The sequence below is a fragment of the Engystomops pustulosus genome, chromosome 3 (genome assembly GCF_040894005.1).
Source record: "Engystomops pustulosus chromosome 3, aEngPut4.maternal, whole genome shotgun sequence".
NCBI classification, from domain to species: Eukaryota; Metazoa; Chordata; class Amphibia; order Anura; family Leptodactylidae; genus Engystomops; species Engystomops pustulosus.
The window spans coordinates 83089216-83111572 of NC_092413.1; the positions used below are offsets into that span (position 1 = coordinate 83089216).

The 22357-nt window shown below is 41.4% G+C and overlaps 2 protein-coding genes across 5 annotated transcripts in view; one reads left to right on the forward strand and one right to left on the reverse strand.

Moving 5' to 3' along the window:
- ARID4B (AT-rich interaction domain 4B) overlaps window positions 1–9079 on the reverse strand; it is an 87937-nt gene extending 78858 nt beyond the window's left edge. The window contains exon 1 of one of the 2 annotated variants that reach the window (XM_072141251.1): window positions 8338–9079. The gene's annotated coding sequence lies outside the window, so the exon portion shown is untranslated. The remainder of the gene's footprint in view (window positions 1–8337) is intronic. The other variant, XM_072141250.1, reaches the window with a different exon arrangement.
- Window positions 9080–9194: 115 nt separating this feature from the next.
- On the forward strand, window positions 9195–18436 carry GGPS1 (geranylgeranyl diphosphate synthase 1). 3 transcript variants are annotated; one of them, XM_072141257.1, is made up of 5 exons: window positions 9225–9378; window positions 10914–11040; window positions 16655–16761; window positions 16918–16988; window positions 17634–18436. In XM_072141257.1, exons 3-5 carry the CDS (start codon window positions 16701–16703, stop codon window positions 18390–18392), a joined length of 891 nt encoding a protein of 296 aa, XP_071997358.1. In that variant the 5' UTR covers window positions 9225–9378; window positions 10914–11040; window positions 16655–16700; the 3' UTR covers window positions 18393–18436. The 3 variants fall into 3 exon arrangements, with proteins under 3 accessions (XP_071997359.1, XP_071997358.1, XP_071997357.1); XM_072141258.1 differs by lacking the exons at window positions 9225–9378; window positions 10914–11040 and adding an exon at window positions 9195–9218; XM_072141256.1 differs by lacking the exon at window positions 10914–11040.
- Window positions 18437–22357: the final 3921 nt, after the last annotated feature.

Consider the following 22357-nt stretch of genomic DNA (forward strand, 5'->3'; position numbering starts at 1 on the left):
TGCGTATTACCCCGTAGCGGAAAATAGCACCCGAAGTCACAAATTGCATTTTTTAGCCATTTTGAAAAATAGAAAACATTCTATAAAAAGTGATCAAAAGGTCGCACAGTCCTAAAAATAAAAGCGTTGAAAACGTCATCAGAAGTCGCAAAAAAATGACATCACCCACAGCTCTGTACACTAAAGTATGAAAAAGTTATTAGTGCAAGAACACTGTAAAATGAAGATTTTTTTTTCTGTACAGGAGGTTTTAATTTTTGTAAATGTATGAAAACATTATAAAACCTATACAAATTTGGTATCCCTGTGATCGTATTGACCCAATGAATGAAGTAGACATGTCATTTGGGGCGCACAGTGAAAGCTGTAAAAACCAAGCCCACAAGAAATGGTGCAAATGTGTTTTTTCATCATTTTCACTGCATTTAGAATTTTTTTCCCCGCTTCCCAGTACACGGCATGGAATATTTAAGCCTAAAATAATTGAAATGTAACAGTTGCCTCTTATACAACCTGGGAAATACTTATACTTGCTGCAGGTCCAGAGAGAAAGGCATGGTGCACAGTATTCTGCTAATACAACTGACTTCACATCATGCATTTTACCAGTCACAGAACATGAACTCAAACACAATACACAATGTGATATAGCAGATATATAATATACCTTTAAAGATCCAGATTCACCTAACAAAAGGATTTGTGCTTCCTCTTACAAGTTCTATAGATGTGACTTACTACACATCTGCCTTCCATAAATGAGGTTTGCAGCTTTATTCCGGGAACAGTTACTAATGTAGCGTTGTGCAGGTTCCTTACAGTTATATGTCGTGAGGTGATGAAAGGATGTAGGGTCTTTCAGAGTTTGTTGTATATTGAACAGTTGTTGAGCTCTTTGTATTATTACAGTAAGATAGTCTACTAGGATGCTCTACATGTCAAAGGATAATAATACTGTTACATTATAGAGATCAGTACAAAGCTTGTGTAGAACATATTCATACAGGGCTTTAAAAGCCACACTCGTCAGCACTCATTGTAATGTGCAATTTTACTGGATTTTACCCTTTAGTGGCCAAGGTACTTTGATACCTAGATGCCCACAATAAAATGTCTTGTTTCCTATATAAATAATCTCAAGGGTTGATAAATTGTTTTTTTTTTTTTTTTTTTAAATGTTAGAGAATATAAATGTTACTGTTAGAGAAAAATAAGAATGTTACCTATTAAATTTTCTTTTGTTTATTAATTTGTAAATCAATTTCATAACCTTTTCAAATACAGTAATTCCAATTAAAAAAAAAAAAAAAAGACTCTCCTGTGTATAACGAGGCCAAATATATATAATATCACTGCAAGGAACAAAGGTCACTTATTTTGTGTCTCCTCCTAGTAGCGGATGCACAGGCCCAATTTTTAGGATTACATTTACCAGTTTTTGAGACAAATAAGATTTAAACTTACTAGAACTTTGGGCATAGGGCATTGATGTATACGGATGGTGAGGGTGTTAATAACTGGCTACAACACACAAGTAACACAAGCAGTCGACAGGAGACAAAGTGGCACAAAACTTTCCATGCTCAGCTTTAGCGATTGTCAAGGGTCACAACATTCAACTCCATGTAATATCTTTTCAATATTTAATCAATGTCTGATCATAAGACACAGCCATACTTCAAAACTGAAGAGTGCATAAGATAGGAGGAGGTTAGGTCATAAATAATTTTATACAATTATTTATATAATTACTAATATATAATTTGTTTTCTATGTATATGGAAGAATTATTACAGGGAATGTAGGTGAAATCTTTAGCATTTGGACTACTGCATATACAATTCGATATCCAAGGTTATATAGTTCAAAAATTGATGATACACTATAAAGTATTAGTCACATCCTCAATCTCTACTGAAACATTCTTTCTGTGTTTTCCATGTACAGCACATAATCCGTATAATTTCTGGACATGTGTACATGTTGCCAATGTCCTTTTAACGCTACCTTGCCTCCAACCTTTAGCTAACACCTCGAACTTGGCCCCCCCCATCAGGAATGAGGGAGGGGGGGGGGGGGATGAGGGAGACATCAGCAGTGTTTAACACGCTGAAAAGAATTCCTTAGGAAGCCGGAATTGACGGAGCCAATTTCTCTTCAGCAAGTCAGACAACCATCATCTCTCTCAACTCCCTCATTCCCCCTCAACATTTATAAAGATATCTAAAAGGTACGGTGTGCCTGTGTGCGGGGGAGTGCAGGTGACAGGTTTACTTTGAAGCTCGTTTTTGCACAGAGCATATCTACAGAACTCTCCACAGACCGCCATGAGTCTAGAACATTGCTGCCATAAAGCTGTTGTAAAAACATATCACGAAAGGCTGTTACTAGAGCTCAGGCAAGATGGCAGCCCCCATAAGCAGAAGATCAAAACATTAACTCCTTCGTGTCTATGCCATTTTAGACCTTTAGGACCAGGCCTGATTTTTAAAATTTGCCCTGTGTCATTATAACTTTGTGACGCTTTAACTTAACCAGGGGATTTTGAGATTATTTTTCCATCACACATTGCACTTCAAAGTAATAGAAAAATTTTGATGAAATATTGTGTGTTTAGTTATGAAAAAAAAATGAAATTTGGCAAAAATTTCTTAAAATTATTCATTTTCAAAGTTCAAAATTTTCTGCTTTTCAGCCAGATAGTCATAGCACCCAAGTAACTTCATAACTAACATTTGCGGAATGTCTGCTTTATATTGGCATAGGGTTTTATACCTCCTCTCTCTTTTGTAGGTTGTTAGAAGGTTCAGAATTTTGGGTGCAATTTTTCTCATTTTTATGAAAATCGCCAAAACCTTATTTAGAGGCTCCTTCTCAGCTTTAACTGAATTTGGGAGGCCTAAACAGCAGTAAAACCCCATAAATCACGCCTTTTTAGAAACTACACACCTCAGTGTGTAAAAAAATCAACTTTAAGAAGTATGTTAACCCTTTAGATGCTTCACATGGGTTAAACAATATGGAGGTGTAATTTACAAGCTGTAATTTTTTTTAGACAATATATAAATTTTTGCCAAAAATTAAACAGTTACAAAGTATTAAATGACAAAAAACTCCAAAAAAATTTATACCCAATTTCTCCCGAGTATGAGGATGCTCCATATATGGTGGTCACTGCTGTATGGGCGCACAACCGGTCATAGAAGGGAAGCTGCACCATTCACAGCAGATCTGCAATGTCACATTTTACAGGCTATAAAATGTTTATTTTTTGCAATTTGGATATATGGGAGATTTTTTTTGTGGATGAGATCCACTTTTCAGGTACATCATTTACAGGGTGGCTCAATAGCTAATAATCAGATTTTATTAAAGGGGTATTCCGGGAATATGAACGTCTGACACAAAAACCCATGATGATATAAATAAATGAATACAACAATACTCAATGTCATTAGTCACAAAACAGAGCTAAAATAATATGATTTTATGATTTACAAAATTTATGGCCTCTCTAAAGTAGGTGGAGTTATCACTAAGATGGCCGCCACTGGAAACTACGAGTTCCATGATCCTTTAGTTCTCAGTAACTCCTCCTCCCTCTTATGCTATGTTCCCAGTGATGATATAACAGGTTTTCTTGCTCTGTTACCATAGTAATGATGTGTAACTGCCATCACCACAACACTGACCATACTGGATGCACTGCAACCAACCGACTACAGCCAAACGTAGTGGTGATCACATGACCCTGCCCAGGCAGCTGCAGGACATGTGATGTGGACATGTGACCAGCAGCCATCTTCTGTCCTGCAACGGACCGCGCGGAGGAAATTAACGGACTGATTAAAGGGCCAGTAACATTTTAATTCTTCATTACAGTCTATGTCATCAGCATTTTCTGCTAAGGGAAGCAAAATTTTAAATAACAACTAATTACACATTAGCTTATATTTTGAGTGCCCACTTGTATATGCATGTTGCTGATTCCTGGAATATCCCTTTAACTCTTTCTTGGTGGAGGTTAAAAAAATCATTAATTCTTTTTTATGGTTTTTAGCATTTTTGTCGTCGGACGTTCACCATACCATAAAAATAATGTGTTATTTTTATTCTATGGGTCATCACGATTACAGCGATACCCCATTGATATGGCTTTTTTATGGTTAACTTGTTTTGCAGAATATAGAACTCATTTTGTGAGAAATGTGCTTGTTTTTGTATCACCATGTAACAATGGGCAGAACATTTATATTTTTTTGTTTACAGAGCTGGTTTAGAGCTTATTTTTTGCGGGACAAGCTGCACTTTTTCTGGGTATCATGTCGGGGTAAATATTACTTTTTGATTACTTTTTATGCGCTTTTTATGAGGTCAGATGTGAAAATTTCATAATTTTTGCAAGCTTTTTTGTGTGTTTTTTTTTAACGCCGTTCACTGTACGGGTTCAGTGACAATTTTATTTTATTGTATGGGTTGTAACGGACGTTGTGATGCCCAATATGTTGTGGGTTTTTTGGTGATTTTAACTTTTTTATGTTTTATTGGATTATTGCATAGGATGGGACTTCAAGGGACCTTTATTCTTTTTTAATAATTTTTTTTAATTGCACTTTTTTTTTAAACTTTTTTTTGCGGTTTTATTTTGTCCCAGGGTGGGACATGAACAAGTGATCATTTGATCACTTGTTCATTGTAATATACTGCAATACTAATGTTTTGCAGCATATTACATAGTCATCCTACGCATTCTGCATAGGCTGACATCAGCACAGTTAGATCGTGCTGTAAGCACAATCCTAACAGGCTTCTAGTGAAGGCAACCCTGTGGTCCTCATCGGGCTTCAGGGTTGCCATGGCGGCGATTCACCATAGACGCTGGCGTCTATAGGGTTAAACAGCCGGAATCGCGATAGTCGCAATCCTGGCTGTTACTGCGGGATCCTGCGACGATCGCACGGGCTCAGCTTCTGAGCCCAGGCGATCGCCGTGACGTGATACTACGTCAAGGTGCGGGAACGACCCGCATCCTATGACGTAGTATCACGTCAGGGTGCGGGAAGGGGTTAAAACAAATAAGAAAACTAAAATATTGGGTTTGGGGTTTTTTAAATCTTATTTTAAATTAGTCAAAGGGAAAAAAATAGACACACTCCATTAAAAAGGAAATTATGATTTATGTTTTTTAGGATTTTTTTGAATATTATTTTTTAAATTTTCCATGTGACAGTATATAGTAAATAAACAGTTCTCAAATGTCTATTTTTGTAATCCTGTCTTTGATAAGGTAACACAACATGATCAATAGTCTGAAAACCTACAATTTTCTTCTAAACATTCTTTTTTCACAGATCTTGCCTAGAAAATTTTATGTAGACCTCAATGAGTAGGCAAGCTGGCAATACCCCCATGAACATGGACAAAAGCCATTATCAGTGCTGGCACCAATTGCGTCCGTTAATCAATCATATACCAAAGTGGAAGCATGGTCTCCTTCATCTTGGGTCATATTCACCCCAGAAATGTCAGGAGCAGCCTTGACAACCAGGTGCCCCTGCAGCACAGTGCCATTTTCACATATGACCGGGTATCCTATCCAACTTCATGTTATTAACACTTTAATGACCCATGACGGAATGGTGCATCATGCCGTCGGTAAGGGGGGTATGGAGGCGGATCATAGGCTGAAAGCTTTACCCAATTCAAAAATACAGATATCAAACTTTACTTCCCTTATTTTTTAATGGGAACCTGCCAACAGTAATTGGCCTAATAAACCAATACCAGTATGTTGTCAAGCAGCTGAACAGTTTCTATATCATGTTTCTTTCATGACCCAGGTTGGTGGCATCCTCCAGAAAATCAACTTTGAAGTGAGAGGTTAATCAGTTTTATCAAGTCAGGAAGCGGGAAATTAAACACTGAAATCGAGCTTTCCCTGTATCGGCACATCCCTTTCCATGTGATTGACAGCATGTGCCGGACTTCAGAAGATCTAGTCAACAATGTCCTAATGACCATATATTACAGTGAAGGAGCACTCTAAGGCAGGGAAAGCATGACTTCAGTGTTAAACTCTCCGCTTTCTTGACTTTATAAAACCAATTTACATCTCACTTCGAAGTTGATTTTCTGGATGATGCCACCACACCAGGCCATGAAAGAAACATGATCTAGAATCTGCTCAGCAACATACTGGTAGTGGTTTATTAGCACAATTTCTGATGACAGGTTCCCTTTAACTCTTTCTACCTCCTTCCTAACCTGCTCTTTACATAGAAATTTCTTAGGTTACATAGAAGCTCTATGATTTACAGCAGCTAGCTTTCCACCCACCAGCTCTGAGTGGACCGTGAACTACAGATATAGACTGCAGAAATAGAGCAGCTAGACAGTAAGACATACATGACTATTAAGAAGAAAAAAAAACTTCAATATTAAAAGGGGTTTATGTAAAATATAAACATATTTATTTACACATATATTTATTTATTGCATATTTGTTATCAGTTGCTAGGAGATCAAGTTTGAGGTTATACTGGTGTAGCCACAAAAAGGGTCTATTTGGGCAACAATATAAATCTTTTCCCCATCTCATTCAGCACAAGCTGGTAAAGTGGTTGTGGCTTGCTCAGAGGGGGGAGGGGAAGGTAGCCTAAAACATTTAGAGAGCCCAATAAAATAAACAACTTTAGGACAGCCCAAAATGTGTCAAATTATTAAGAGGCAAATGTTTTAATAACTTTATGTTGCACTACTCACACTGGCAAACTTGCGTCTTTAACAAATCTACCCTACTGTACCATATTTCTAATGTGGCTTTGTCAATTTTGACATTTAGGCAAAACAGCTTATTTGTTGAGCATCCTCTACCACTTTTCCTAACACGGAGAAGGAAAGTGTAGCTTACATTCCAAGTGGTACAGTACATCAGTATTAATACATGCACCCAAGCTGCATCTAGACCAGTGTTAGTAGAAACATTATCTACATGGGGTTAAGCTGCATTGCAACAGAACAGGATGCAGCAAGGAGTTGGAGAGTTTATTAAGAGGATATTCTAGGTATACTATATGCAGAGATTTCTACAATGTTCCAGTAAAAACCAGTAGCAGCTATGGGTGACAGTAGATAAAGGGAATATTGGCATCAACACCGCTACCTAATAAGCCAAACACAAGCCAATTAGAGGAAATGCCAATACAAAGTAGTACTGAGCAGCTGGTCGGCAGCACATCCCTGTGTCTTATATACAGATATGTACATTATAGGAGTTAACATAGATGTTTGTTGTTCAGCATGACAATGGTAGAACGGGCGATTTACGATCTCTCAGACATGGAAGTGCCCCTCCTCCATTCAGACACAAAACACAAGGAAGAATAAAAGTACCAGGAATTCAAAACAACTTTCATTTTTTATAGTAAACCGTGGAAGTGACTCGAGCCATTTAAAAAAAAATAAAGGTACAATGAGAAAAACAGCGGATGAAAGATTCTGTATTGTTATTTTTTTAATCAAAAATATTAAATTATGTAGTAAAGATATAGCAAAAATATCTGCTGAAAACAACACAACACTGTTGAAGTGAGGGTCACTGGGATAATTCTGGATGTTTTTCTGTGTCATTTTGAGTGCAGTGACGTGACATCTATGGAATATCATATATGTACGGTACAGAACAATACAGCCTTTGTGGTCATGGAGTGGGAGATGTCAATAGCACAGACAACACTTATTACTTATGTTTAGATGAAAAGAAGAAACATTCATTCAAAATATTTATATAAATGTGCTACTTAAGGCCATCCGTCTAAAAAGATATAACACACTCCTCTATTTTACTATATATTATATACACATACACTTTGTACTGACAGACGGATTTCATGAGATCTCATTCTGCTCAGATTGGAGAGGGTTTTATTGTCTCCTAGCACTTCTTCTGCATTCATCACTTGGGCTCTCAGTTCCAATGTAAAGATGACTGATCCCAGCACCAGAGATCCATCATATCAATCATATTTTCCAGCATTGTACTAATAAAACCTGAACTGTAACCAAATGTATCGTCACTTCCTTCTATAAAAACAAGAAAATGAAAAAGCTATAGGAGAGCTCCTCATCCATTGTTATGTGCACAGATGATCCGGGCTGCTGGTGGCACCTGTGTATGTGCCCTGGCATTGTTGGCTGATCTCCTATGGGTTATTTCTCTGCAGTCACATATAGAGTATACCTCCCCTCCCTCCCAGCACTGCAATCTCCTCATCCATACACAGACAGACATAGTGCTGTCCCCACATCCATAGTAAACAAAGGCTAATGGAAACTTACTGATTTGTTTACTTCCATGGGATGAGCAGATGCCGGTCACATCCAGGAACAAAAGGCAGAGACTCCAGCAGGATCCAGGGGTGAGTGACAAGCAGGCAGCCTCCTCTCACTCTGCAGACACTGGATGAGTGCTCAGCCCGCAAAGAGGTTCTGCAGCAGCCTCGATGGCGCCCGGCGGCATGGGGGCAGACGGTGCAGCAGGCCTCGGATGGGGATGATGGAGCTCGTGTGATCGGGGGAGCAGCTCACACTGATTCCACCTGTGCTCTTCACATGACGTAGAGACACAACGTTATGGAGATCCGAGCAGCCCCCGGCCACACGGGGGTGAGGTGACGGCACTAGCGCCGAGCTACTGGGACTCCGCCGTTTCTTCCCTTTTGTTCATCCACCGTGTAGAAGCGTCGTGCGCAGCGGACACCAGTGACCATTACATCTCCCAGGATTGTGCCCGTCTCCTCCGCTACGTCCAGAACTCAGCACTCCCGCACCTGCTCCACCGCTAGTCCCTAACGTCTCCCCATCAGCGGCGGCGGCTGCCCCCGGCCCCAAGCGCAAGGTTACAGCACAGAAGATGCGCGATCATCAGCCTCGTCCGCGTCTTGCCGAGCGCTACTCCCCCTCCCTCCTCACACACCGAGCCGTGCCGTCATCCCAAGCTGCTGAGCTCCGCCCACCGATTCCTCTAACTGTCAGCCCCGGGACAGCCCCTGTACTGCGCTTATTGGCTAGCGACGAGTTTCTTCCTATGCTTCCCATTTGTTTTACAGAAACGAAAGTGCGGCATCATGGGAAATGTAGTGCGCCTATCGCTCCTCACCTTGCGGTCACTGCCTTACATAAACTACAAGTCCCAAGAGCAAACAGAAGTAGCCGGTGCGGTAAAGCTTCTCCCCCTCCTACTATATCCCCACCCTGCTGCTGCGCACGGTCAGTGAGTAGCGCTGCCTGCTCGGATGTGGAGGGCGGGTCCGCAGTGTTCGGGCTGCTCGGGGCCGGAGAGAACTTAGGCGCGGAGACGGGAGAAGTATTCGCGGGCGGGTGAGTTGCGATGCGCCGGCGTCCGCTAGGGTGTAGCGCTTTAGGGACTCCCTGTTATTGTTATTACCTCATCCAATGTGGATTGTCATGTACGTGTGAACTTTCATAGGCTACACATGACTGGACACTGCGTAGTGGGATTTGCATAAATCCTAGCTGTGTGAACAAGTCTCTATAAGCAGGAGCGCAGGCAGCGCAGGGCAACACATTGTATCATGAAGAGAATTGTCTTCCAGGATGTTGACGCCATAAAGGATTATCAGAAATGATAAAAAGCTTCTGGGGTACATCCGATGGCGTTATTGTCGCGTCCTGTCATGGCCCTATGTGCATTGGGTGGTGGCTGTGTACACCATGACTGTAGCTTTGTGCAGCCCCAGCACATGTAGAAACAAATACTTTCTTGTAGTGATGGTATAACTCCGCATAGTCTAGTAGAAGGGCTTCTACTACTGTATGCAACACTTGCCCTGCAGCATCAGGCACAGATGCGAAAGACTTGGCTACATATAGAAAAATTTAACAGGGTAAGGTTGGCTTCAGACGAGTGTGTACAGCCCATGAAGTGGCTCAGTATGTGGGTCTGATCCCACGCTCTGCACAATACAGTGTGCATGCATCAGTACAACACGGTGTACACAGAGAGTTGACACTTTCTCAGCTGCTTAAAGGGAACCTGTCACCAGGAGACCCATTTTTAGCACTCCCCCAGTGTGACCTTTTCAAATATTTGAATAACTCCCCTCACTCGGGATTGGCTGTAGAGGAGCAGGGGGCGTCGCTAAGCCCAGTGATGGGTGTTTTCATATATTTGAAAAGGTCACATGGAGAAGCTGTTCCCCAAGGGAGGGTGGATGGGTGGGGGAACTGCTCCTTTCCAGACCCTCCCATTTGGCAACTGCCTAGTCACACAGCAGATGCTAATGAAAGGTACAATATAACATATCTTTTTTTCTGTAAAACCAATTTTAAATACAAAAACACTTTGACAGTGTATGTACTATGCTCTGTGGGAACTGGGGGAGTGCTAAAAATGGGTCTCCTGGTGACAGGTTCCCTTTGAGCTTCTGTCATCAGAAGAAAAGCAGGTAAACGCATGGTGACATGTAAAATGCATGTGTGTTGCCACATGCTGGTCCTGTCACACGTTAGCGTGTTGAAATGGAATTAAAACTAACTGGGAAGGGGCCAGGGTCTATCGCATTTGTATGGGAACACGTGATCAGCATTTGGATAATACAAGTCACCCGCTGGCCCGCCCCAGTGCTACCATGTCACAGCAGCCTATGTCTAAACGCATGCCCAAACTGCCACCCTCATTGATAGATCAGTATATACAACCAAACCTGGAAAGCTAGTCATGGTTGTGTATGAACGCCAGAACTGCTAAATGAACAAACTCACATGTTTTGTGCCAGTTTTCCTAACTATTTAGAGCCTTGTATGGCTATAGCGTTTGTGTGCGGTTTATCTTGGAAAACTGTGGTCTATGTTGCAGTGCCGTGCACCAAATTGGATGCATTTTCTTTCACCAGGACAGCACCACCAGAGAGGGGTCTGCCAGCTGGGGCAGAGGGCTACAGCCAGAAAAAGCTTTTCTTCTCCGGCCCCAGGGGGCCCCGGCCCCAGCCTCCTTGGTGCACACGCTGGACTGCATGTCATGTAAGACAGCGGATTTCCTCTTTTGGTTCTTCAGATGTACAGTATGTACTGTATAGCTGCATTCCTCTTCCTGTGGTCATGTGACTGCTGAGCTGAGGAGGGGGGAGATTTTGGAAATGGTGGCTGGGCACAGCATATTTTTTGTGTTACCCCATATCATGGCTAGAAAGACCATCCAGAAAACCCATCTCAGGGAGTACAAAGTGCTGACTTCTTATGAAAGCCCAGTTGTGCTTCTTTTGTTCTAAGAAATGGTAACTCAAAAACCCTCCTCCCTCCTGGCCTTGCTACATGACTTGATCAAGGAGGAAGTATGTAGTTCTTATATCTTAGCAGCCGGCACAATAACTGATGGACTCCCCTGGAACTTCATCAGCGACTAATTAGTATTTGGGTACATTCACACAGCGGTATGCCCGCCGTGCGGGCATACCGCCGTGTGCTGGAGAGGAGGAGGAGGCAGCCCCTCCTCCCTCCATAGAGAATAGCGGCGCACGGCCGCACACACGCCAAAAGATAGAGCATGCTCTATCTTTTTGCGGTGTGCGGGCCGGATCGGTGCCACACATGTGTGGCACCGCATCTGCGCCGCGCCGCTATTGCCGTCTATGGGCAAATTTGCGGCCGCATGTACGTCCCCGCATACGGCCATGTGAATGTGCCCTTTATCTGACACGACTTGTTAAATCTAGTGATTTATCTATGTCTAAGCCCCCGCAAGAGCTTTTCTGTGGAAGGGATGGGTCTGTTTATTTTTCTCCCTTGATGACCAGGCTGTTTTTGAGTTTTCATTTTTCACTCCCCATCTTCAAAAATCCATAACTTTTTTTATTTTTCCATGTAGAGAGCTGTGTGAGGGCTTGTTTTCTGTGTTAAAATTGCACTACATAGTGACTGTGTAGGCAGTTCCCGACTTATGAACAACCGACTTAAAGACGACACCTATATGTTGGAAATTTAATGTGCTGTATTGCAGTATATGGCATTTCTGAACAGTATACATTACAATGAGACACTGACTCATTGTCAGACCCGAGGCTGTCTGGTTTCTGAAGATTCATTACAAAGACCCAAGGCGGTCTTGGCAACCATTCACTGCCTCCCAATAACGTTCGGGGGAGTGACGATCGGATCCAAGATGCTGGCACTGCCGTCTTTTAAATGGCTCTTGCAGCTTTGCTGGCGGCATTGGAAGAGTTAATAGCCGTGATCGGTGCAAGCACCGACCACGGTTATTACCGTCGGGGGTTTGCTGCAATATGCAACAACCCCTTCCTGTGTATGAAGAGGGTTCAGCCCGTAAGCCCTCTTCATACACTTCCTGCAACTCTGTGCTATACAGCTATGGCAAAGCGCGTCAAGGGGTTAAACACATGCATTTTCTCTCCATTTAAAAACCCATTTATCTTTATTTCCTGAAGTGTAAAATCTCTTTTGCGTTAAATGCAAACAAAACGCAGCCTGAGAGTGCGGTCACACTGTGCATTCTTGGGTCCTTTTTAAACGGACAGAAAATGCATGCGTTTTTGTAGGTTTACATAATTTTTTTGGCTGCTTTGATCCTGCTTATCTTCAATTCTGGAAGTGTAGGCAGCTGTGAAACGCATTAAAACAAGCCAAACGCATGGTTATTGCCTCTATCCCTTCATTGTCCCTCTACATGCCTGTAAACCTAAGCAATGAGGTCCTAAAGCTATATGCAAATTCAAGCTGTCCACCTTATTCATGAGTGGGAGGCACAGCCAGTGCTTGACTGACAGCTGCTCCATGTAATGGCTGCTCCATGTGCTGGTGGCCACACCCCCTGCAGCCTGTCCATCAAGGTAGAAAACGAAGTGGCACTCACCAAGCGTGAAAGTAAGTTTCTTTATTCAGAGTTCATATGGAGGGTACACAGGGGGGACACACAGTGCCGCAAAGCGCCAGCCGTTTCGCGCCAGCCGGCGCTTTCTCAAGGCAGTGACGACGCGTGTGTGCGCCTCACCGGATATAAGGGGGAGGAAGCATGCACTCGTCGTTATGGCAACGATAAACAATCTAATGAAACATATTCCGCTCTTCCTGGACTCCAAAATCCAGACAAAAAACCTATGCTGCTCCAATATTGGGCGGTAGCAGCTGTACAGGCAAACGGGAGTCCAATTCAATAGCAAAATAAGTGATGTATATATGGGTGAGAGGTCAATGTCTAGACCATGTTACCTGATAAAAACATACACCATAAGAAGACACGATAGTGTATTGTACACTTAGCATGATGTTTAAGTATCTGCTCTAAAGGACTTAGAGAAAGACCTTCATGTCATTGCGGTCATTAAGCCCCCATCGCCCCAAATTTCATGATGCATCTGCTCTCACACCGTAACAGATTGAGAGAGCGGTCCCCACCCTCAGGACCACATTCCACCTTTTCTATGCCCGCAAATTTTAAAACGTCAGGATCCCCATTGTTCTTTTTCAAAACCAGCCGCATAAGATTCAGTGAGTGCTGCAGCCTGTGTGTGTATAGGAGAGATACAGCAGCTCCAGGATGCAGCCATGTTATAGCAGAACATGTCAGGTACTTGTGTAGCTGATGTGTGTGTCTCTGTGTATTAGGAGGATGCAGCCTGTCAGCAGATGCAGCACACACACTAGCCATGCTTTACTATACATACACACAGACTTGAGCAGGGGGAGGAGAGGGGAGGCGTAACAGAGGTGACATCACTGCCTCTGATCATGTGACTAGCCTCATTTACATAATAAAGAAAAGATGATTTTATAATGATTAATGTATGAATTAACTAGATAAAGGCTGTGATGGGATCCTTGTGAGCTGCTCCAACAGGTAGAGGTGACAGGACTATTGACACAGACCTGATGACAGGTGTCCTTTAACTGTAGCCTTTTTCCTTCTAATATAAACTTTTAAAACTCTGCTAATGAGCCTGAAGTGCTCTGGGGGTGTTACCACAGTCGCTCCCTGTTCTGTCTTCACAGGCTGTTACAGTCTCAACCTCCCTATCTCCTCCCTTAGCACTTCCTCCTCCCTCTGCCTGATGTAATCCCACTGTAACAAGAGGAAGTTTCAGCACACAGTGTGAAGGGAAAGTGTTTTTACTATTGTAAACTTTTAATACCTTGTTATTAAACATTTATGAAGGAGCTGGGCCCTGCTAAATAGGAGTCTTTGGAACTTGGCTTATCAATTCAATCCTCATGGGAAAATGCATGGTGCAGATGTGAGAAATTTTTGAAAATAAACACTAATTTATTCATACATACTGCTCCCCCCCCCCCCCCTCCATCTGAGAGCATGTGATACTACTAACCCAGGTCACTGGCCTTACAGCGGGGATATCTGTGTCAGGCAGAAGGGGTTTTCTATGATTGGCAGCCCCCTCCTGGCCACCAATGTTTTTATTTTTTTATGGGCTCGGACAGCCCCTTTAAACGCTTGATAAATGTGGCAAAAGGCATTTTTTTTTGGTGCAAACTATGACTTATGACCATGCCCCATGGTTGTATTTTGTGCAATTTGTGAATAAGAAACAAGGAAGTGTGTGTATAAGTGAAAAATAACAAACTTTATTTAAAGAGTTCTCTGACGACATACACAAAATAGTCATAAAAACATTTAAAACGTGTAAAAACATGTATAGGCTCTCAAAGACGCAAAAAAACAGATACTAAGGTCCATGTAGGGCCACACATGAAAAGGGCACTAACCCCCTAAAACAAGTATTGCTGGGATCAATCAAGGTACAAATACTCTTCCATAAATGCTCCATGTGTACATTTCCTAAGGGATATGGTCAGTAATGAATATAAGCGACTGTCAAAGTACAGATCCTAGGTAGCGCAATGTGTGCCAGGTCCCTGCATAACGTGTGAATGAGAATCGGGTCATGCTAAAGAGGGGGGGAAACCGAGCCCCGCATGTGTGGCTGAAGGAACGTGCCCACGCCTTATGCCACAAGCATGCAACTTCCTCAGGGGTCAGTCACTTTTATTATATTGTGGGAGCATTTTCGACAAGCTGGTAACTTGCTGTAAATACATCACTTGGTGTTTGAGGGTGTGGCCACCGGTGGCGTTTGCGATGTGGTTTTAAACGCATGTATTTTGCTTCGTTGCTGAAAGTGGAAGCAGCCGTGTTTAACATTTTTAAAGCTGCATACACTTCCTGTTATGAATAGAAACTCTTTCAAACCAGCCAAAAGCATGGCCAACATGTAAAAACGCATGCATTTTGACCGTACCCCCAGGCTCTGTTCACACCTGCATTGTACTTTCCTGCATAAACGAAAATCACAAAGAAGTTGCACGCAGTACACTGGCGCAACTAATCCCTATGCATTATATGTAAATAGGCTTTGGGCCAGAGATTGTATAACATGATAAAACTTTACTCAGACATTCATTTAGTCAGTGACATTATGAAATTATTCAGGTGACTTGCAGCTGTTAGTCACTTTCATGTGTCTTGAACACTTTCTGGATGAGTAATGGTTGTTTTTATCATTTGCCATCATAAAATTTTATTGGCAGCACTGGTAATGCCCGTGGATCCAGAAATGGCTGGGTTCACATTACTTTTCTTTTTTGCATGTTCTCAGCATATGCATCGGGATACTTGCAGGAGGCGGCATAGCTGTCTTTCTACCCTGATCCCTCCTGCTGAGTGACGTATACACTCATTGGAGGCAAAAGTACCCTATAGGGAGTGGATGCAAAGTATTGTATCACAGAGACCAAGCTGTTGAGCCGATGCGCCGCTCAGCAAGAGAGGGGACCCAGTGATGTCAATGTCCTTGCATGGACTGACATCACTGGGGAAACGCCCTAAACATTGGCCTGAGCCAATCGCTGGCTGCTGCCGATGTGCCCTCCAACTCCTGTGTTTGTGGGAAAGGGGGGGGGTCCCCGAACAACATATAACAGCAATTTCATAGTAATTGTAGCATAGCAGTGTAGCTGCCAATTTTCCAGACCATAGACATTGTATGTAAATTCCAAACATACTATTTACTCAGTCGCCAGTCTAGCATAGTTTAGAGTTCATAAGTGGAAAAAACCTCACGTGTCTGGCTCACAGGCAGAGATGTGTATGCCTCCAAACGCCTCCCAAAATGATGTGCGCCATATATTGTGACGTACCGGGGGCACTCCCCCTTTAAACACCCCCAATACATCACAATGATTACGGTGATGCCTCATTTATATCGTTTTTTTTCATATATATTTTTACAATTTTACTGAAGAGAAACTGATATAGAGAAAATCTCATTTATTTTTGTATAGCAATATATAGATGACACCCCAGAGCTTCTGGCAATAGCTCTGTTCAGGGGCCGGTGCCAGAAGCATGACGTAATAGTACTGCATGATGCAGGAACGCACTTCCCACCATGCAGTGCTATTACGTCAAATGTCAATAAAGGGTTAAGAAACTTGTCTTCTGGGAATACCCCGTTAAGGTGCTACTGAATGTAGAAGATTTTTTTTGTTATATGATAAAAGGCTTCTACATACATTTTTTTTTTTTTTAATTAATTATGCTAAGGTTTGATTTTCTATATTTTGGAATGGGTTTAATAAAACGACTTACATTTTGTTTTCTCTCATATAGTTTTTCAGGTGATCTTCACATACACCTCTCAGGAGAAAACTACAAAATGGCCAGCTCTTCGGAAAGAATCTTACTAGAGCCTTACAAGTACCTGCTCCAATTGCCAGGTATTTTATTGTTTGCTATTTATTTGTTCATATGGCATATAGACAAATTTCCTTTTTACCTAGTTAAATGGCGTTCCATGGCTGAATTTTTTTGTTGTATGGGTTACATGAAAAAGATGGTAAGACACATTTTGTTTTTTGTTTTTTTTTTTCTAGGCAAGCAGATCAGAACAAAGTTGTCACAAGCTTTCAACCACTGGTTAAATGTCCCAGAAGATAAAACTCAGGTATGGGTTAAAAATTTTTGTTATTTTGGTAGAGTTATTCCCATCTTTGGTATTAATGACTGAGATGAGAATAAGTGAGTCCACACCCCTCTGAGGTGGTAACAGATGTGGAAGCAACCAAGTGCGTTTTTCTATGCTTCTTCCATAACTCCTTTTCACCTCTACACACAATGAACTTGTGTAGCTTCCATACTTATGGAAACAGCGTAGCATACACTCCTCTACAGAAACATATGACCAGCTCCTGGCATGGTGGATGGGACAAGCATTGCCATATTCCTACCTGTGCCTTGTATTTCTGAGATAGGATACCTATTAAGGTACACTTTAATTCATGGGGCAATTGCCTAAATCATCATCTTCTCTTGATGTGATTGGTTGCGCTTCCTGATGTATGGGGCGGAGCTTCCTCATATGTCGGCACAGGACATGTGTAAATCTCCCCCCTAGGTGTCTATTACCTGTCTAGAAATGTTTACATGGCTATTTATAGTGTAGAAAAACCTTAGTGAAATATTTAACCATATCAGCATCAGAGCTTGACCTGGAAAAATTATTTATCTTGAAAACATGTTTTTCATCAACTGTAATTATTGAAACTTGTGAATAAACTTCTTTACTGTGACTTGCTTGTTTCAATGCCAGGTTATAATTGAAGTTACAGAGATGTTACACAATGCCAGTCTACTTATTGATGACATTGAAGACAATTCCAAGCTTCGCCGAGGTTTTCCAGTTGCTCACAGCATCTATGGTGTTCCATCGGTTATTAATTCTGCAAATTACGTTTACTTTCTGGGTTTGGAGAAGGTTTTGACACTTAACCATCCTCAAGCTGTCCATGTTTTTACCCAGCAATTGCTTGAACTCCATCGTGGCCAAGGCTTAGACATTTACTGGAGAGATACATATACATGTCCCACAGAAGCTGAATATAAAGCTATGGTCTTGCAGAAGACAGGGGGTCTATTTGGATTAGCCATTGGCTTAATGCAGTTGTTTTCTTCATATGTCAAAGATTTAAAGCCATTATTAAATACTCTTGGCCTTTTCTTTCAAATTCGAGATGATTATGCAAACTTGCACTCCAAAGAGTACACTGAGAACAAAAGCTTTTGTGAAGATTTGACAGAAGGCAAGTTCTCATTTCCTACAATACATGCTATTTGGTCAAGGCCTGAAAGCACTCAGGTGCAAAATATATTGCGGCAGAGGACAGAAAATGTAGACATCAAGAAATATTGTGTGCACTACCTCGAGAAAGTGGGCTCTTTTGAATATACAAGACAAACTTTAAGAGAATTAGAAAATGAAGCATATGGACACATCAAAGATCTCGGAGGAAACCCGGAGCTGGTTTCAATAATAGAGCAACTTAGCAGCATGTACAAAAATCCATCATAGTAACATCAAACTGCTTATTATGTTAATAAAAGTTGTTCATTTTATTCCATGCTCTTGTGTTTTATCTGGAAAATCGAATAATTGCTTGCAGAAAATATAACTCTCTTCTTATCCACATCTCCAAACCTCCCAAAATTTGGTACTTTTCTTTTTATAGTAAACAAAGTTTTATAATTGGGCTTGGATACTCTGACTTATTGTAATTATGCAGACATAATTATGACCTTCTGTGTGCAGAAGCATCTGCTCCTCCCTCTCCAGCAGCCGGCTGCTTGATGTTGCTATAGAATTTGCTGAGAAGGGGAGGGAGGAACAAATGCTCATGCGCATAGGAGGTGGTGTTTCAGGAACTTTCATAGATAAGAAATGTGCAATAATCCTGCAATATTTATAAAGAAAAACCTGTATAAAATAACCGGTAGATGGTATATGTCACCATCTTTGCTACATATTCATGTTGTGTACACTGAGGTGTTGGACGAATTTTCCAAAGGTGATATTTAAAATATGCTTCATAAATAGTGTCCAAAGATAAAGTGCCTCTGGGGTACAGTGCTAAAAAAGATGGCAGCATATACCGTACTGCTGTGTCCTGACTCCCCTAGTGTGATTCTATGGGGAAGACCAGTGCAATTTTACCTTTAGGCTATATGCATACACTGCAGATTGTCATTACATCCAGTACACAAGGTTTTTATGTGCGTTTTTTTTTTATGCAGATTATCTGCATGCTTTTTTTTTCACCTGTTTTGTTTCACTTGATCTGACGTCATTTCAAATAAAAGGGTATAGTAAAGCCACCATCTGTTCTCCTATTATTTCAGCCCTCTAAATTGTCTATTTTTATGGGTGGTAGGCAGAGGTGTTGCTGGGGCGTTCAGTATGGGAGGAGGAGCCTATCCAAGTGGGCCCTAAAACCAGGTATACCAATATTACCACCATACAGTTTATACTCTGGGATCAGCACATCTTAACAATTCCTGCACATGAAAACATAGTGACTTACAGATGGCCTCTCTGTAGGCATTCCTACTTCCTATCTATTTGTAAAGGTTACAACCGCTGTTTTCTGAGAAATGAGTGAAACTTTCCATATCTTTAATCTATGAACCTGCCATTTTTATAATGTAGGAGTAGAAGTATGGTGGCCATATGCAGAATAAGAGTAGTAGTGGTGTGTTATGCATAGATATGTAGGATAGGAAGAATAGTACTGTGATGACTCGGAGATGCCCATTAATGTCATGCTTGCCTCATACACCTGCTGATCTTCAGGACATTTGTAGGACTGTCACAGATCCTAGAAGTTGTGTAGTAATACATGTGTGGCAGGAGACGCAAGTGAGAACTGGACTGCACATACTACCCAGGAACACAGCTTGAAGTTTAGGAGTCCCAGGGCCTATAGCCACTGCCAATCTTGGAGATGTGCACAGTGGGAAAGCTGTGTTTAAAACTCAATGCAGATTTATCTGAGCATCATAATTTGTGGGGCTTGTATTTTTTGTTTACTGCATCTTGGATAAAGTAATATCAGGGTTTAGTACCAAAATAGATGTATACAGTAGTACTTGGGTTTACTCTGTAAAATTGCCTGTGAGTGCTGAAAATGGAATTGGTTTGGAATAAATTAGTGCTAACTTTTTTTTATTAATCTCAAACTTTAGAAGCTAGTTTGCATGACTGTTTTCCTGAAGATTTAAACTTCACCTCTATAGAGCAAAGTACAGCCCTAAACACTATTTCATGCTAGTAAAATGTATTTGTTTCTAGGTAAAGTAGGAGGCTTCATGAAAAGCTAATTTATTGGTAGAGGATCCAAATTTCTTTTTTTGTTCCACATGTTGGTGCACAGGGGGCAGAGGTGACCTGAAGGACTTTTCAAAGTGTAATTCCCGTTTGGTTAAAAGATCCATGGAATGTTCAAGTACAACATGGAGGCAAAAGTTTGGCATCCTTTGTGTTTACTATGACTATGCCCGAACCTACTCGGTAGGTGTAGTCAAGTGATGGGTGACCAAAATGGCCTTAAACCAAGGCTGAACCTAAAAAGCTCCAAGCTCACACTATGTTTTTAGGTTCCTCTTTTATTTTGTCCCCAGACTTGTATTCATTATCCTCGCTTCCATTTATTAAATTTGTGTTATTCTAGCTTTCTTATCTTGCCAACAACATAGAACAAAGTTAACAATTTCTAGAAAAATCCTTATAGGTAAAAAATAAGGCTATGTTCCCATAAAGCCAGTGGTTTATGTTTTCTTTCATTATAGGATGATAACATGGAGACAAAATACTAATTAAAATGGGATAATTTGATACAAAATGGGGGATAGTATACCAATGGATAGACCAATGTTGCCACCCCTACTGATCACAAGAATAGAGGTTCTGGTTTTCTGAATTAATAAAGTGGTAGTTTGAGCTTGCAGCCAAATGGTACATTCATTTTGTAAGGGGACTGCTTGACCCTGTACAGTAGTGCCATAGACACTGGCCCAGATTTTTTTTAATTTATTTATTTTTTAGTGCAAACTGATTGCTTGTGTATTTAGGATTAACATATGTGTCACAGCTGCATTATACCCGACACAAAATTGTGAAAGGGGCGTTCCGATGCAGTCAGACCATGCAGAGTCCGAGAGAATGGTGTTGCATGCCCTATGTTAACGGGTTCAGGAAATTTGGGTTTTTTTTTTTTTTTCAACTTTTTATTTTGCAGACTCCCTAGGGTACTCTAACCCTAGGTTGTCTGATCAATCCTATCATATACTGCCATACTACAGTATGGCAGTATATGGGAATTTTCCTCCTCATTCATTACAATGTGCTTATAGCACATTGTAATGAAGGGGTTAACACAAGTCGGCCTCGGGTCTCCGCTCCCCGATGACGACACGGGGATAACAAAGACCTACCGTCTATGGGTAGACGTCATGGGCTGAGCCCTCTCCATGCACCAGGACCTGACCCCCATCGTGAATACACGGCAGGCGGTCGTGAACCGGTTAAAGGTGAAACAAAAGGTTGGTGAACTCTGTTGGAGCAGTGCAGGGGGTGCCAGTTTTCATGAAGACAATTCCTAAATCTGGTGCACCCTGCTCAGGGGGTAAGCCCTCTTCAGAGGTGGGGGTTTGGTGCATATTACAGCAAACCCCCACCGCTAAGACCTACGTTCAGTACTTGCATGACCAGTGCAAGGAGTTATATGGTGACCAGTGCAAGGATGTATAAGTGAAAAAAATCATAACCAAACCAGTTACATGAAGTGTATAGCCTGTGAGGTGTGAACACTAAGGGTTAATAGCTTATCTGCAGAGTGTACAAAGTGCTCACTGCAAAGTGGGGAAGGGCTGTAGCATGAGGTGCAAAGAGAGAGACCAAGAAAGTTCTGTAGAATTACAGACTGGGATGGAGGGACTGATTGGGGACCTGATTGGGGACCTTGTACCTCACTATTCTGTGCAGGAGACATCCGTATAAACAGTCTTGGAACACATCCAGCTCTGCTACATACACAGAGAGATCTGTCACATGAACTCCTCCTCCTCAGATGATTGCTTGTTCATGTCCCATGGTGGAAAAAGTGAAAAAGTAAATATTGTATTTTTTATTGAATAGTTATTCAATAAAAAATACACTAATAAATCAATAAAAATGCCCATAAGCCCCATAACATCTAAAGAGACATATAACGCAAAAAAAAGTGTAAATCATAACAAAAACCCCGCATATAGTATCACCGCATCCGTAACAACCCGACGAATAAAAGTAAATCATTATTAAACCCGTGCAATGAACGCCGTTTAAAAAAAAAATGTTTTAAACCCGCCAAAAATTATGATTTTTACCTATTCAATCCCACCAAAAATGCAATAAACAGTGATCAAAAAAACATACATACTCCAGAATGATACTGGTGCAAAGTACAACCTGTCCCCCAAAAACATAAGCCATCAACCAGCTCT